Source organism: Tauraco erythrolophus, chromosome Z (genome assembly GCF_009769465.1).
Source record: "Tauraco erythrolophus isolate bTauEry1 chromosome Z, bTauEry1.pri, whole genome shotgun sequence".
NCBI lineage: Eukaryota > Metazoa > Chordata > Aves > Musophagiformes > Musophagidae > Tauraco > Tauraco erythrolophus.
In genome coordinates this window covers 26,577,536-26,594,144 of record NC_141496.1, presented here as the reverse complement: position 1 = coordinate 26,594,144, position 16,609 = coordinate 26,577,536, and the positions used below count along the sequence as shown (strand labels likewise).

At 39.9% G+C, this 16,609-nt stretch overlaps 1 protein-coding gene across 1 annotated transcript in view; it reads left to right on the top strand.

The window, feature by feature from the left end:
• The window catches only part of LOC147526352 (interleukin-6 receptor subunit beta-like), a 29,394-nt gene extending 15,470 nt beyond the window's left edge, over nt 1–13,924 (top strand). Inside the window, exons 9-15 of the mRNA XM_086629303.1 lie at nt 590–748; nt 1,410–1,532; nt 2,118–2,270; nt 3,976–4,119; nt 6,350–6,446; nt 9,095–9,158; nt 13,439–13,924. Coding sequence (XP_086485429.1) covers nt 590–748; nt 1,410–1,532; nt 2,118–2,270; nt 3,976–4,119; nt 6,350–6,446; nt 9,095–9,158; nt 13,439–13,924 — 1,226 coding nt within the window. The remainder of the gene's footprint in view (nt 1–589; nt 749–1,409; nt 1,533–2,117; nt 2,271–3,975; nt 4,120–6,349; nt 6,447–9,094; nt 9,159–13,438) is intronic.
• The last annotated feature ends 2,685 nt before the right edge of the window (nt 13,925–16,609 follow it).

The following is a 16,609-nucleotide window of genomic DNA, read 5'->3' as shown; positions in this document are numbered from 1 at the left end:
CTTTATTATATTGGTTTTCAGGCAGAAGATGAAATGGAGAATTTTCTCTGTTTGTCACAAGATCCACTTCTTACCCTAAAATGGCAGGTTGCTCTTCTCCCCCCTTAGTTTCAGTCAGAAGGTTTTTCCTTCTTTGATTATCTGTCTTTAAAGATTTCAAAATGTTTAAGATTCTTGCAGAAAAGGCAAAGTATGTGAAATTATATAACTATAATCCATAATTAACCTCTTCTCCTCCTCCTCCAGGTAAGCACTATCTCACAGTTTCTCTGTGTATAGCAGCTCACAGGAGGTTATTTAGCAACATCAACCTTCCTCTTCCTGAGGTTTGGTGCAGCCGTTTCCCCTTTCTGATTGTGGGAAATTAAAGGTCATGAACAGCAACTAGCACTGGAGCTCCCAGAGACCATTGCAAAGTATTAGACGATAAGTTTCCTTTATTGACGTACTAGTGTAAACCTTACTATGTACTGGTCACCTGCAATGATAACTACTTAATGAATAATCTTGGAAAAAGAGAGAAAGCAGGCAAGAGAGAAGAAGATTGCATTGTCTCTTTATTGGTCTCTAATGGTGTATTTGTTCACAGACTTGCCTGGCCAAATTCATGTCAAACACCAGGGAACTAATGCAGTTTTCACCTGGACTCCAGACTACAATCCAAAATGTTTTGTGGTTGACTGGGGCACTGGTAAAGAGGATATGCGCATGAAAATAGTAACTACAGCTACCGGAAATTTCACTCTAGGTAACAACAACTACCGCAGCTACTTAAGGAGTCACTGTTCCATTTATTGGTTATTTTTGGTTGGGGAGGGGAGGATTTTCATTCTGGTTTTAAGAGAAAACTGAAAATCCAGATAAGTGCAACTCTTATCATTGTCTCAGTGCTGGACGGCCTTGCAAAGGCCATCAGGACTGGCTTTTATGTACAGTAGAGAACATTTAGCCTCAGAGTTCTATAAAGGAATGCAGAATTCCTTGGTCCTTCTGCAATATCTGCACTGCCACATTACATCTAGTTATGTTGCTTATTATTAAATATGCTAGCTGAGGGGGAAATATCAGTCCTTGAACTAAGATATCTACAGTCATTTTAGTTCCTTACTTCTCCTTCAGCAGCTCAAGCTCTCCAGAGGGAGACTATAAGCAGATCTGGCATCTTTTGAAAGCAAACTCATGTTATGTCTTGTTCTGCTTTTGAAATAGTTTGTATTACGCATCTAGAGACAATGAAGAAGGATACACATATTTTGTACTAAGTGTAAAGTACTGTAAACTTATACTATGCTTTGAGTTTTGCAAAGTAAGAACTATACAGAAAAGCCATAAACTTAATGTGTCTCCTCCCTTTCTTTGTCATTTTTAACTTCTCAGTATACCCTGATTTAACTGTATTTGTTTTCCAGACAATTTTCAGCCATATAAGTTGTACAAAATAATGGTACATGCGTCTGATGTGTGTCAGTGTGAAAGTTTTACAAGACATGAAAAGACTTTTGGAGTGACCCATTTTTACTCAGTTGAAGGAGGTATTCCTCCCCTTTATATAACCTCATCCTTTATATTTCTTCTCATTTCCTATCTGCAGCAATAAAAGAAATCCTACACAGAGTTTCTTTTCCAGGTGGCTCAACGGCATTCTCCAGTTAGCATGGCCTTTAGATCTAGCAGTTAAGCACTGACAGCGAATGACCTGAATGTTATTCCTTACTGACAGGTCCACAGAAATACCATTTTACACACGACATTACCAAAAGAACAGAAAAAGGGTCTCGGATTTACTGCTCCATGTAGCTCAGATTTAACTGTGGCCAAAGTCAGATTTTCCAGTCCCGATTCAGTAGTGTCTCATATTGCAAGTTAAAATGAGTATGGTTGTGGCTGTTGGAGTAAAAGTGTTTGTAATGAATCATTACAATTTGTACTACTGTGGTATTGCTTAACATGAAGCTTTTTTACTCTATGGGATTTCTCCTCTCTTTTCCACTCCTTAAGTTATATTTATAACAACTAGAATTAGGCAAGAAGTTCTTTAGGAAGCAGCTAGGTTTCAGTCTTGTATGTCTATTGTGTAAGTAGTGATGCAGAACTGAAATTATTATCCAATTTTTAAGTTCCTAGGACAGGTCCCGCTAATGTGACAATTCAGAATATCACAAAGCACTCTGCACACGTGAAGTGGACCAAAATAGCTGCTGAAGATTGTTTGGGCTTTCTCCAGGGATACAGGATCACTTACACAGATTCATCAAGGAAGAAGTCTCTGGGTAAGTCACCGTTGTTCAGAACAGAGCAGCAGCTCAGAGCCACCACAGATGATCTTCATACAGACCATTCAGTGCTGTTGCAGCACACTACTCAGGTACTTAGATTTCTGCGGAAACTATGCACTCTCAAAGGTCAGCTCCTAGTTAGAGTTTTGATGGTCTAGATGGTCCTATAAGCGCCTAGAATTTTCTAGGTATTATCTCAAAATAAATACTGATAAGAAAATATTTCCTTAAAACTTACAGTTCTAAGACTACTGCAGAATTCTCTAGTACCATTGAAAGGAAGATGTACGCTCTCAGTATTTCTGAGGTATTTAGATTTCAGGCATGGTACTTTTATGTTTCTTCACAACTCAGTCTAGCTTGACTTTGAGCCTTTCTATAGGACTTAAGAAATTACACATTTCTTTTTTGAACTCAATTAGCAGGTAATAGAGTTTGTATTTCTTACCTGTTTTCAAAGACACTATTATTAATTTCATTTTTAGAAACATTTTCTTAAATCGATAGCTTTTATGTTTAACTACAAAGGATGAAACTTCTTATATGTTGAAATAAACAAATAATTGTGAGCTCACTAGAATATTCAAAAAAATACCCCATACTTCTTTTTATAAACATCTTTCTTCCGATCTGCAGTGGAAATTCTCCTTGCCATAAATAATAATACTTGAACTTTGCACATAATGACTTTCAAATAAAATTAAAGACATGCTATGGAAGACAAATAGCACCTAAGACCTGAAAAAAGAGAATAGCAAGGGCTCTAGAATTAATGTTGATCTATGCCTTCATTGAACCATAAAAAGTAACAAAAGCTTCAAGAGTGCAGCATTTGCAGGAGGTTTGTCACTGTCTTCAGGAGGCTCTACTCCACCTCAAATACCTATCAGAAAGCACAAGAGGGGCAGTGTCCAGGGATTCAACTTGATTTATTTTTTTCTCCCTCTGCCCTTGTCAGTCAATACAACAGTGATGTGACACCCGAATACCATGTTTTCCAGGCAGGAAGAATAATTTTATTGGAGAATTTGTGGAAGGAAGCCTGCAGGTTACAGCACTATTTCCACTTAGGAAGATCTTAAATTCGCAGTGGCAAACTTGAAAAGTAATTTGTGCTCTGTTAAAGGCATACTACAGCATCATTGGTTGTGTTATTCTGGCCAGGGGAAAAGTCACTGCACTGTCAGAAAAGAGAGGTTGAGGTGAAAGCCCTACCAAGTAGGTGAAGCAGAATGCACGGCCCTTTTTGGGCACTGAACGATCAATAACAGCACTAGTATTAATCGACGTGAGTAACTACTGGTTACTGTAGTGAAGGTAAAGCATGTGACAGGGTCTAGTTCATATGTCAACTGTTACAGTCAACACAAAAACCACTGTTCAATGTGTTAGGTGTATTTTACTGTCATATAGTACACACAGCCTTCTGCACTCAGCATCTAAACATCCTTGGTGTGTTAAAAGGTAATGCTTTTTCTCTCTGGATTTAAAATGTACATAATTATTTTGGAGAAATCCAGAGATTTTGGATTTGGAGAAAAATTTTGGAGAAACCCATCCAAAGAACATCTGCACAGCGTGGCTTCCTCCAGGTGTGGATTAGGGCACAGGAATTTTGCCTTTTCCCCAGTCAGCTTCACTGATACAGACTCGGCCATGAGAGTTCATCTAACTGTCTCCAACCCCTCTTGTGTTTCAGCTGTTACTCTCAATTCTTCTACCACAAGTTACCATCTTACTAGACTGAAGGAAAAAACTATCTACCGTGTGCAGATTTCAGGATTCACTAGCGCTGGCGAAGGACCTCCGACTCTCTCACAACCTTTCAGCACTCCAAAATACGGTACTGTGGAAGTTCTGTGCATCTATCCTTGCTTAATGTGCTATAAATGGCATTATTCTCTACCTTTTCCTGCTTTTCAATGGGTAACAAAGTACTCATGCACAAGATTTATTATTCAATCCTTAGTTACTGATAGCAAACACACAAAATTGTTCCTTTGTTAGAGGTAAACTATGCATTACAGAACAACTCTGCCTGTATTTCACTACCTAACATGCAGGGAAGACTTAGCTAGGGTTCCTCATCTCTGAAATATTTTCTGACATTGTCATGCTAGCTATATGCACATCTATTTATTTATTGCCAATTCCTGTTACAGATTTCAGCAGTTATATATTCTGCCTGTGACTAGTTACTTTCAGTAGTCTCTGCTCTTGGAAAAATCCTGAGCAATCATGTAGAATTGGTTTCCAGTTAGAGCCTGAGCCATTAACTGTAAGAAAAAAGAGTCTATTCAATTGGTCTTATTGTGGGTGACTAATCAAGTATCTTTTGTTTTCTATTAATTTAGGTACCCTTTACATAATAGATCCTATAATTTGCTGGGAAAAGTTTGCTTGTTTCAAAGGTGCCTGGATAGGTTAAGAAGGTCAATACAGTTCCATTTATAAAGTCTCATATATTGTAATCATATAGGGTTGGCTAAACATGGTCTCTGAAATATTTGCAATACCTTATCAGTTAACTAAATCTAACACTGCTGTACGCCAGGTTTTGGTTTGACCACAGCTTCACTCAACTGAACCTTTCTAAATAAAAAAAGAAAATAACAGACTAAGATGATATCACCCATAGGAAAAGTAAGCTGTGAAATTCAGAGGCAGAAGCATGCAAGTGTCTTCTCCTCACTACAGCTTTTTTGTATTAAGTGAAGGAGGTATAAACATGAACAACTGAATAATCAAAAGTTTGAAGCAGAAAGAAAAAGGAAAAAAAAAATCTTCCTTGAAATCAACAGGGTTTCCACCCCCTCCTCCCCCACGTTGGAATTCTTTCTCCTGCTAACTCAAGAAATCAAAGTGTCTCCACTGGAGCTTTTCTGCAGGACTTTATTCCGTACATCCTGCTGAAAGTATATTTGGATAGGATTCAATTTTTCAGGAAAATAAAAAAAATGCAGAGTTAATTTAATGCAACCTTTTAAAAATTCAAGCAATTACCTTGAAATTAAACATTACGTTTACTATTTCCCTCCTCTCCAACATTTCACAGGTTACTTAACCCTTTAGAAGAATCTTACATTTCTTTGCCATAAAAGCCTTTTTCAGCAACAAAGCAATTTGCAGCTTTTCAAATACCTTTTTAAGCAAAACTAAGTAGCTCTCTGATTTTTGAAAAAAGAAAATTTTTTTAGCAGGTGGGTAGGAACAGCAAAAGCAAGTGGCCTTTTTGTGAACAGGGTTTGTCAGTATCAGCAACACAATCATGTATTGACCACACTTTCCTGGTGCTATTTTGAAACTTCTGATGTAGCTGTCTGTAAAGAACACCTCAACCCCAACCCACTCTTCACATCACAGACTGCTTTGGTTCCTATGTCAGTAGCACTGCTCTCACTGCCTAAGCACTTTGCCAACCTTCATTAACCTTTCAAGAACTTTATCTCCTTAAGGAGGGTGGGGTGGTGCTGGAAAGTATCTTCAGCAGGTATTAACATAGGCAATAGGACACCTAGGTTCACATCAAGGGCTGATGGATGACTAACTGCAGATAAAATTGTTTTAACATTCCTAACATGTGAAGCATGTCACCTACCGAATACACAAATCATATTACTGTTACCAGGACCTTGTGGGATCTCAGTAAAAAAAAAAAAAAACGACAAACCCAAACCCTACTAGTAAAATCTGAAGCAGATTGAAAGCCACTTTCAGTCAAATAGTTTCTTATGAAGTCAGACCTTCATCAGGTTCCTGACCTATTAAACAAGCAAGACCTCGCATAATAGCAAGGGGAGTAGGAATACTTCTTTTGTAATGAAGTGTTTATCTTTGGATGGTGGATTTAAGAATTCAGCACATACATCTAGATATCTTAAAAATAGATATCTGAAAGCCGCAGGCTGTTAGAAATCCCAGGTCTTGTTTTAACTAGATTTCACTTATAGGAATCTCACAACGTGTGTGAAGTTTGACTTGAATTCTGTCCGAAATTTTTCTCTTGAGGAGGCAATAGAGCCTTTCCAGACTTGCTATCATAAGTCTGATTCAATCTTTCCATTTCCCATCAGATAAAGGAGAATTTGAAGGCTTTGTGACTGGCCTTTGCTTCAGCATGATGTTCATTCTGGTGTTTGCACCTGTCACTTGTTCTCTGGTGCTTAAAAGGTAAGAAGAGAGTACTGGCTGAAGTTGTTAGCAGCACTTCCGTTTGGCTTAGCCCCAAGTCTCATGGCACTGTGCCTTTTTCATAATTAAAGGCAATGCAACTCAAAAAGCACACACACAAAAGCCATCCCACTCATTTTCACAGTGAGAGCAATTACAGACCACTATAAGATGATTAAAATAGTTTGTCAAAAATCTATGATTTTTTTGCTTTTCATACAGTTATCTGACTACCTCCCATCACAAACATCCTTGAAAAGAGCAAGGACTATTTCTCACAGTGGAAAATAGGTCATATATATGGAAAAAGTATGCAATTGATTATTCTGCTCTTTAATTTCCAAGTGATAATCACATGTCTTCTATTGAAATACAAAAATAAATTCCAGAAGCATACACAAATTGATGTTGCCATCTAAGCAGTTTCCTGCAAGCACATTCAGGTGTTGACTGTATAAATTATGCACTTAGATACATAGTGAGAAGGAGTAACAGATGGATGAATATGGATGAATAGGAAGAAAACAAAATAACAATGGTGCCTGTAAGATACGGATGAGGTCCTCTTATTTTAGAAGAAATTGTTTTCTGCAGTTATAAAATACACCCTCCTCAAATTAATCTGAGTTGCAATATTGCACTACCACTAAAAGAAAAATGGCCTGCATAGTAACGGGTTCTGATAGTCATCTTCTGATAAACCTTGTTGCACACAACCATTCATACTACTATTTTGATGTCCTGGAACACTACCCTCCCTTTTTCTCATTTTTACAAAGCACCAGCCTCTGAAGCTGGAAGCGCCGTTGCTACAAAGAAGGAACAGACAGACGGTACAGCCCGTGGCTTGAAAGCTGTATGGCATGATCTAGCTTGCTTTAGCTTATGTGTCAGGCTAAATTCCTGCCCTTGCCCTTGGGAAACAGACCGCATTCCACATTGTCTCCTGTGCACTTTCCTTTTCAGACTTTAAATTGCTCTATATTCAAGCCAGCCTTTTTGACAAGAACTTCTGAGACTTACACAGAAGTTTTGACATAGAGCAAACCTTGCTGTGTTAAACCTAAGATCATACTTCACTCTCTGGGCCCATTAGGAAAGATCTTTCAGAAAACTAAAAAAACAGCACAGAGAAACCCAGTGTAGCACTACAAAATAACAATTAAATATGAGTAGTATTGAACACCTGGAATTGAGATTGAGTGCCAAGGATCCCCTCATCATAATCACCTGCTTGATTTGTAAAAAAGGACTCACCAGCCAGCCAAACACCCGTCTTCATAGGATCAGCAAGGAGATTCGGTAACTCTACAGCCTCAGGCTTCACTTCAAACCACAGCCTAAACAGAGGCAAAGTAGCTTACAGCTAATGATGTCTAGATTCAGTTTGAGGACCAGACAAGGCTGAAGCCAATGCTCAGGCAGGGTGATGGGCTGGCTACACAACCTCCCACAGTCTCTCACGGCTGTGTTGAAGTTTTTTCCTATGGAGGTGAGTCATTGCCAAAGGTCACAGGGGGCTGCTCTGAGAGCAGCTGCTGACAGGGAGGTGAGGTGATCCGCTCAAAAATGCTGAGGGATGATTTCCATCTGCTCCCACAGGAGCCAGTGATGAGCAGCCGATGGCATCAGTCAGCTCAGCAGAAAATTCTTTTGGAATTCCCATCCCATTGCCACTGCTCCACAGGGAAATCACCTGCTCCACACGGAAAGCACCAGCATCCCAGGGCAGCGGGAGCGATGGTCAGGCCACCATTGCAGCCTGTCATCTCAGGAAGGGCCAGGGAGGACAATGCCTCTGGCAGTGCCCATGGTGGGGCTGGCTCAAGGAGGCTGGAGAGCATAGCAGCTTGTTGTCAGTTTTGTTATTTCTGACCCCCCTGGGTGCAAGGAAGGAGCTTGAAAGGGCTGTGATGAGAGGTCTGTGAGCAAGCAGCCAACTGAAACCCATGTGCACAGCTCCATTGGCAAACTCAGCTCTAGCTTACAAACTCCTTCCTCTACAGCAGAAGCAGCTGGTGTTGAGTTTTTAGTAATGGTAAGTTTAGGTTCATGTCAGGTAATCATACAGTTAAGATACCGCATGTAACAGCTCCCAGAAAGAGCCAAACTCAAAATAATCAGGAAAGAGCAGGAGCCGTGTTGTCCCCCTTGTTTGGGTCTGCAGGTCCCAGACAGAGCCTTTTCCAGGCCACCGATGTCATTACACAGAATATAAAAACAGCAATAGCTTGCTCTTTCTTTGAGAGAAAGTAGACTTCTAAGCAGAAGCCCAAGAGCAAACACTTACTAATCCTCCTATGTGTCCAAGAGTCCTCAAGGAAGATGGAGGTTTTGTGAAAATCATAGCGAATTAGTAATATCCAATGATTAAATGCATAGAAAGAGACAACATTACCAGCTCCTGTCACAGCTCCTTTGTCCTTAAACAAAGATGCTAATGGCCACTTACTCAGCGTTTCAGTGAAGACTACCAAGTTTGGTCTTCAGTTTTAATTGATGTTATGCTTAATAGTTGTTGCAGAACATCTAGTTTTGATGGTCATGAAAATACCAGTAAAATGTTATTTATAAATGGTAGTTAATTTAAATACATAGGAAATGTCAGTCACTTAACCCAACAATAAATTTAGAATATTTCTTTACAGGCTGAAAACATCATACTGGCCCAGTGTACCAAGTCCAAGAAACAGCAGTGCACTCCAAGATATGGCAAGTACTCTTCTGATGGTGTGAAAAAATATACAAGGGAGATCTTTCCTACTGATTAACCAGTAATGCTAGTCATTAGTCTTTTCACACTTCACCCTAGTAAATGTCTAATGTCAACAGTTGGGAAGCTAGGGTAATATTAGAAATGTAGGATGGTGGAGGGTTGTTTAGGTGGAGGCTGTATACTAAAAGTCCTTCCTCTAGGACACCTCAGTTTATCTCAGAGGTCTTAGACTGCCAACTACTACATTTTTGGAGCAGGAACTTGCACTGCTTTCCTTTTTAAATCTCTTTGATTTTTCTGGCAGACTTGAATGTAATATGGCACTTGTAGATCTAGTTTTTTGAGCCAACTTGTGAGCTTTATCAAAGCAGACTTCTGCCTATTTAGTCAAACAAAAGGCAGAAGCTGGAAGGTATCTACAAGCCAGACACGGAGCAAATGTACCACACAGCATGAAATCATCAGCCACAAAATTTCAGAAGACCCTAACAGTCTGCTGGTAATCAAAGGTTTTAGTGAACATCAGCATTGCGTCCTTCAATGTATGAAGAAAGACAGAGGGAGTATGAACTTCCGTATTCCAGATCAGGATTTCCTTGCTTGCTTTCTTCCTTTCTTCCACCTAAATGTAGATAAAGAAGTGGTGAGCTCAGAGGTAGTATCATATAGTCATTTGGCCAAAGACAGATAATGCTGAACAAAGGAGGATCAGATGTACAAATGTATAGCTGTACAAAGTCAGAGTTTCAAAAGTGATGCTGTTAGAAGATTGAAATTTCACTGTTTCGTTCAGTTAAAGAAATTTATCTGCTTACGAGCACCACACAACTCCCAGTTCTCAGTGCTGGGATTCAGACGTCCCTCAATGACCACTCCAGTAGAAACAACTCCACCTAATCTTCTCCACCATGCATTTAGAAAGGAGGAGATCCGCAGATCAATACTTGTTTGAAGTGAGACTTCTCAAAGGCAAAAAAGGGGTCTAGTATATTCAGCATTTGGGGAATTTCTGCCTTAAAGAAAGCGCAAAGCTGTTTCAATGTAATAATAAGATTAAGTGGAGTTGAATTGCAGGGTAGAACTTCAGTAAGAAAGGATTAAGAACTACCAGCCAAAATAACTTAACAGGTTCAAATGATAATTTGCTATTGTGAAGAGGTACTGGTGAAATACACAGAGGCTGCATGTCATAGAAAGGACAAAAAGGTTTTATGGACCAGAGGGCCACTTTAACATAAATACTTCAAAAGCAAAATAAACCTCTTTAAAATGCATTTAACTGTTCCTGCAGAGGCAAAGCAACTATAAAAGGAAACGAAGCCTGTATTAGCCAAGTCTGGTAGAGAAATACTATAATGTTGATAACACAGCAGAAACAGAAATAGCAGCTATCAGATAAGGGTTTTAGGAAAAGCTGAAAAAACTCTATGTGAGGAGACAGTACAATAAAGCCGTTATCAGTCAGTGCTGGGGCCAGTGCTGTTTAACATCTTTGTTGGCAACATGGACAGTGGGATCGAGTGCACCCTCAGCAAGTTTGCAGATGACATCAAGTTGTGTGGTGTTGTGGACATGCTGGAGGGAAGGGATGCTATCCAGAGGGACCTTGACAGGCTGGAGAGATGGGCCTGTGAGAACCTCATGAAGTTCAACAAGGCCAAATGCAAGGTCCTGCACGTGGGTCAGGGCAATCCCAAGGACAAGTACAAGCTGGGCGGAGAATGGATTGAGAGCAGCCCTGAGAAAAAGGACTTGGGAGTACTGGTGGATGAGAAGCTCAACATGAGCTGGCAATGTGCGCTGGCAGCCCAGAAAGCCAACCGTATCCTGGGCTACGTCAAAAGAAGCGTGGCCAGCAGGTCGAGGGAAGTGATTCTGCCCCTCTACTCTGCTCTCGTCAGACCCCTCCTGGAATACTGCGTTCAGCTCTGGAGTCCCCAACACAAGAAAGACATGGAGCTGCTGGATGTGACCGGAGGAGGGCCACGAAGATGATCCGAGGGCTGGAGCACCTCTGCTATGAGGACAGGCTGAGAGAGTTGGGACTGTTCAGCCTGGAGAAAAGAAGGCTCCAGGGTGATCTTATTGCAGCCTTTCAGTACTTAAAGGAGGCCTACAGGAAAGCTGGACAGGGACTTTTTCCAAGGGCGTGTAGTGATAGGACAAGGGGCAATGGCTTTAAAGTGAAAGAGGGCAGATTTAGATTAGATATAAGGAAGAAATTTTTCACTCAGAGGGTGGTGAAGCAGTGGAACAGGTTGCCCAGAGAAGTTGCAGATGCCCCGTCCCTGGAAGTGTTCAAGGCCAGGTCGGATGAGTCTTCGGGCAACCTGGTGTAGTAGAGGGTTTCCCTGCCCATGGCAGAGGGGTTGGAACTAGATGGTCTTTGACGTCCCTTCCAACCCTAACCATTCTATGATTCTATGATTCTATCAGATATATTGCCTAGAAGTAATCTGGTATTATGAACAGTTCACGAAATGTGGAGAAAGGTATTCCCCAAATGAGCTCTGTAAAACAGAGGCAAGGAGTAAATTTTACTATATGCTGTATATTTATTCTACTTGTAGGTTGTTTCATTAGTTGAGCAACGTAGATGCTCTTGACAGAAACACATGTATAGTCCAGATAGGTGGCAAGAGAATTTGTACTTTAAATGCAGGCAGAGCATTCTTTATTGCAATCTAAGCAATGATAGATCTCATGGTACAGAGCAGCAGGAGGAATCGGAGACACTCTCAATTCAGTCAGCAAACAAAGGCCAGGAAAGTGAATTATGGAGAATAACATGGCCAGCCAGCCATCCCATCAGTGTCCTGCTCTTCACATCTAGACAGGATTCTTCAAAGATGCTGCTTCTTCTTCTTCACCTATTAGTGCCTCTTTTAGAGAGAAGTTCACATAGAGCTTATTTTAGATTTGGTAGGTGCAGAGTTCAGGCTGCTGTTCATAATAAATACGATAATTGAGATATACATATTATACAGGTCTTCATTCGAAGCAAGGCAAAAGCTGACCATGCAGAGATGTCTATTCATCTCATTACAACAGAAAGATAGAGGTATTTTATGCAGGATTGCCAAGATTTAAAAGAACAGGATACTCATTTCCAAATCAGAACACAAATCGTAAGAAGAAAGAATATAAAAATCAACACACATTTATTTATTTATTGAAAAAGAATCATAACAATTTAAACAAATTTAGATCAACTGAGGAGGAGAAAAAAAAAAAGGAGGGAAGATAATAGTTATACCAGAGAATCACAGAATTACAGAATCACAGAATTTTAGGGATTGGAAAGGACCTCAAAGGATCATCTAGCCCAATCCCCCTGCCTGAGCAGGACCACCTAGACCAGATCACACAAGAACGTGACCAGGCGGGTTTTGAACATCTCCAGAGAAGGAGACTCCACAGCCTCTCTGGGCAGCCTGTTCCAGTGTTCTGTTACCCTTACTGGGAAGAAGTTCTTCCTCATGTGTAAGCGGAATCTCCTATGTTCCAGCTTACATCCATTTCCCCTTGTCCTATCATTGGATGCCAGTGAGAAGAGCCTGGCTTAATCTTCATGACAGTCACCCTTTACATATTTATAAACATTAATGAGGTCCCCCCTTAGTCTCCTCTTCTCCAGGTTAAAGAGACCCAGCTCCCTCAGCCTTTCCTCATAAGGGAGATGCTCCACTCCCTTAATCATCTTTGTGGCCCTACGCTGGACTCTCTCAAGCATACAGCCTGGCCATAATTTAAAAAATATTATGGCTAAAGTGCACAAACCCAGCAGAACAGTCTAAGTGGAAAAGAAGGATGCCTGGTGTTAAAAACTGTTCTCCATTTAATCATCTAGAATTTGTGAAAATTTGTAACCCAAGGTATACTTAGATCACAGCATGGCATTAAGTTGGATAACAAACTGCTTGCAGTAGCTGATAGCTAAAGCCTGTTTGGCTGCTGTTCAGTTCAAGCTGCTGAGCACTTTGTGAAACCTACATTTTGTCCCAACCACACATAAAAGCAAGAAAAACTTTGAGAGAGGATAATACTATGAGAGAGGAGAAGATGGTCCTCTGAATTAGCGAAATAAATATTTTCATTCATGTTTCTAAAACCAACAAAGACAAGATAAAACAGATTAGTTAGCATATCGTATAGGCAGGACCAGGCTGCCTGTTTCTTAGCTTTATTGTTTTGCTACTTATTTGAGTTAATTGCCAATTGCACTTTGCAAAAGGATGACACTAAAATTATTCTCTCTCCTCCTTTTCTCTTGCAGACTAACTGGAAACCTGTTTCAAGGTCACTGCTTCAGGCCGTGTCAGACAATGATACCACCAGCCTGTATGTCATAGAGCATGAGTCGAAGCCTCCTTTGAAGATAGACCTCTTTACGGATGATGGAGAAGGCAGCAAGTGTGACACTTGCCAGTCAGGAGAACCTGACAATAACATAAACATAAGCCTAAGGAATAAAGAAACCCCTGAAGAAGCAGTTAGAAGTGAAGAAGAAGGAATGATTTCCATTACAGTACCACTCTTGAGTGACTACACCAACATGGAGTTCAGCCAGAAAGCTCTGATGAGCCTGACAGTGAAACTGCCTGCAAGAGCTGCTCATCCTCATCTGGAAATGGAACTAAGCAGTAAGCCAGCACAAAGTGACCACCAGGTTTTGTTTGCTCCTCAAGACTACCTCAAACAAAGCCAGGTAGTATTTTTGCCATCTGGACCAACTTTGATGAGACAAGTTAATTCGAAGTGAAGCATCTTCATAATTTCCCATATCCTAAAATCAAGTTCCAAAACCTCTGATGCTTGAATGGAGCCTTTAGGACTATAGAGGACAGTGAGCTTGTGACAATAGTTAGTCTCTACTTCAATAAGCTTCCCTGGTGAAATAGATTGATTATATAATTAGATTAGCCATTTCACCACAGTAATTCTGTGGAAAGTCCTACTGTCTTCACACAGGCAAAACTTTCAGGGAACTGTATGAAAAACCTTCCAGTAAGGAACTTCTTGCTAGGTGCTTAGTCCCAGGGCACTCAGGAAGACATTTCAAGGCTGCCACTCTAAGCACAGTGTTGTTCCAGTCATCAGGAGAGTTCTCTAATCACTGGAACCAGTTCAAGACCTGATTTTCAGATCTGATAAGTTCTACGGTAAAAGTTCCAGCAAAAGTGTCTACCACTCCAGCGAAGCTCTCCGGCTGATCAAAGCTGGCCAAATAAAAGAGTGAAAAGCTTTGCACTTAGCAATAGAAAATGATGCTTATCCGTTTATGTAAAGTACTATTAAGCGCTTTACATCTTAGATCTTTACAACTTTTTTCATCTTAGCTGAATAGTGCTAAGCGTAAATGAAGATGATAATAAGTATCATTATTAGTATTGGAGTTTTTACTTGCATTAGATTAAGGCCATTTCTTCCTGCATTCATTTACACAGACATAGAAATCCATTCATGTTCTGTTCTGAGATGTAGTTGCAGATATGATTTCACAATGCAATGATGGTACCTGTCAAACAGACTTCGAGAGCTGAATAGATAGTTCAGACATCCCTCCAAAGCTTTCACAGAGGAGGAGTCATTGAAATATAGGGGATAATAGGGTCTTTAATATGCTCTCTATGTGACTCCATCATCTATCTCCATGGTGCAAGGAGTCTGAACTGTTTTTCCAGCTTACAACAGCTTCTCACCCATGAACTCTGTAGGCATTAGCGGTTTGCAGTTATTGTAGAAGACCCAGTTTATTGTTGTCATCTCTAGTTTATGGAGCATTTTATTAAAATTATTTTGTGGAGAAAGAAATTATTCGACTGTACCATCAGCACCAGAGGCTTCTCAGGTGGACAGCTTTTAAAATTCTCTCATTAAAAGCAAAGGATGATTCACATTCACACAAATATTTCCATGCATATTAGGCAGTATGTTATAGAACAGCCACGCTTACAAAAAGCTCAGAGAAATTGCGTATCCCCCACTTGAGTGATTAAGTGAGGCTCCATAACATATTTATATTAACTCTCTCTTTATTTATATCTCTCCATGTCTATACAGACAGGCAGGAACCAACCTATATTTCACTATGGGTTTTGCATTGTTTTTTCTTAGCACTTAAAATGCATTTTTTTTTTATCACAAAGCAATGTACAATTAATACTCACCCTTGTTACCTCTGCTCATTGAAAGAAGGTCTGACAGGAGCACTTTCCAGACCACCTCAAAGGCGAGAGCAGTCTTTTAAATATCTTTCTTCATTTTTTTAACTTTAACTTTAACCAGATGACTTTGCCTGATTTGAATTTAAGAGAACACAAATGATCCTGCTATTAGCAGAGCTGTTGCTCCTCATGATACCTAGCAGAGGGGCTGAAATTAAAAGCTCTTATGGACAATAAAGTCCTCAAATGATATACACTCATTATCAAGTAGTCACGTGAAGACAACCTAATTTGTCCATTTCCAAAATCTAAGAAATATCCATGCTCCTTACTTATAATATTTCTTTCATCTCTGGTCAGAGCAACTTACTTTCCTGGTGCAGTTGGTACTTTCAATAACTTACTCATCCCTGTAAACATATAATACATTTTTTCTTACTTTGCACCTACCAAACCAGTACATATTATTATGTTACATATAAAGTAAATAAGTAGAATCAAACCAACGGCTTGTGAGCAGTTTCAGTATATGAAGCAGCCTTCATCCATGAAAACCTAAAGACAGTTTGGGCTTTTGACCCAGTGAGTATTCCCTCCCCGGTATTAGCCATTGCCTGACATCTTGCTAAAGAAAATCCATTTATCAGGCCAAGAGAATTTCCCTAGAAGTACACAAATAGAAGAGGCTTCCCCAGAACTTTCAAATAGAAGAGATGGATATATTCCACTTCCAGTTATAAATCTCACAGTATATGTAATTCTTAAGTGATCTCATCAGAGCAATATCACATTCAATATTCGTATAATGGCTGTAAATTGTACGTTTGGGAGAATGAGAGATGCATGAAATATCCTGGCATGGAAATTAGGTATAAATGAAGAACTCATCCATCATGATGTATCCTTTGAGAGCAAAGAACCTTTTATGTGGAGAGAAATAGAAGAGTACACTTGCTAAACAGTTTCATCCAAAAAAAAAGGAGGCTTTGGTGGAATAACCTACCTACTCAAGGACACATGACATGGAGACACACAGTGCTCACGTCTTCCCATTAGGGGCAATTAGTTTTTTGTATCTTTTTTGTTGTTGTTGTTGGTTGGTTCTTCTATGGGGATTTCAGTTCAATTGGAAGGGACCTACAACTATCATCCAGTCCAACTGCTTGACCTCTTCAGGCAGTTTAAAAAACTGTATGCCTATACAGATGTATAATGACTGCAGAAGCCTACCTCTACTAATAAACATGCAAGATACTTCACTTCATGTGCTATAGCACTGT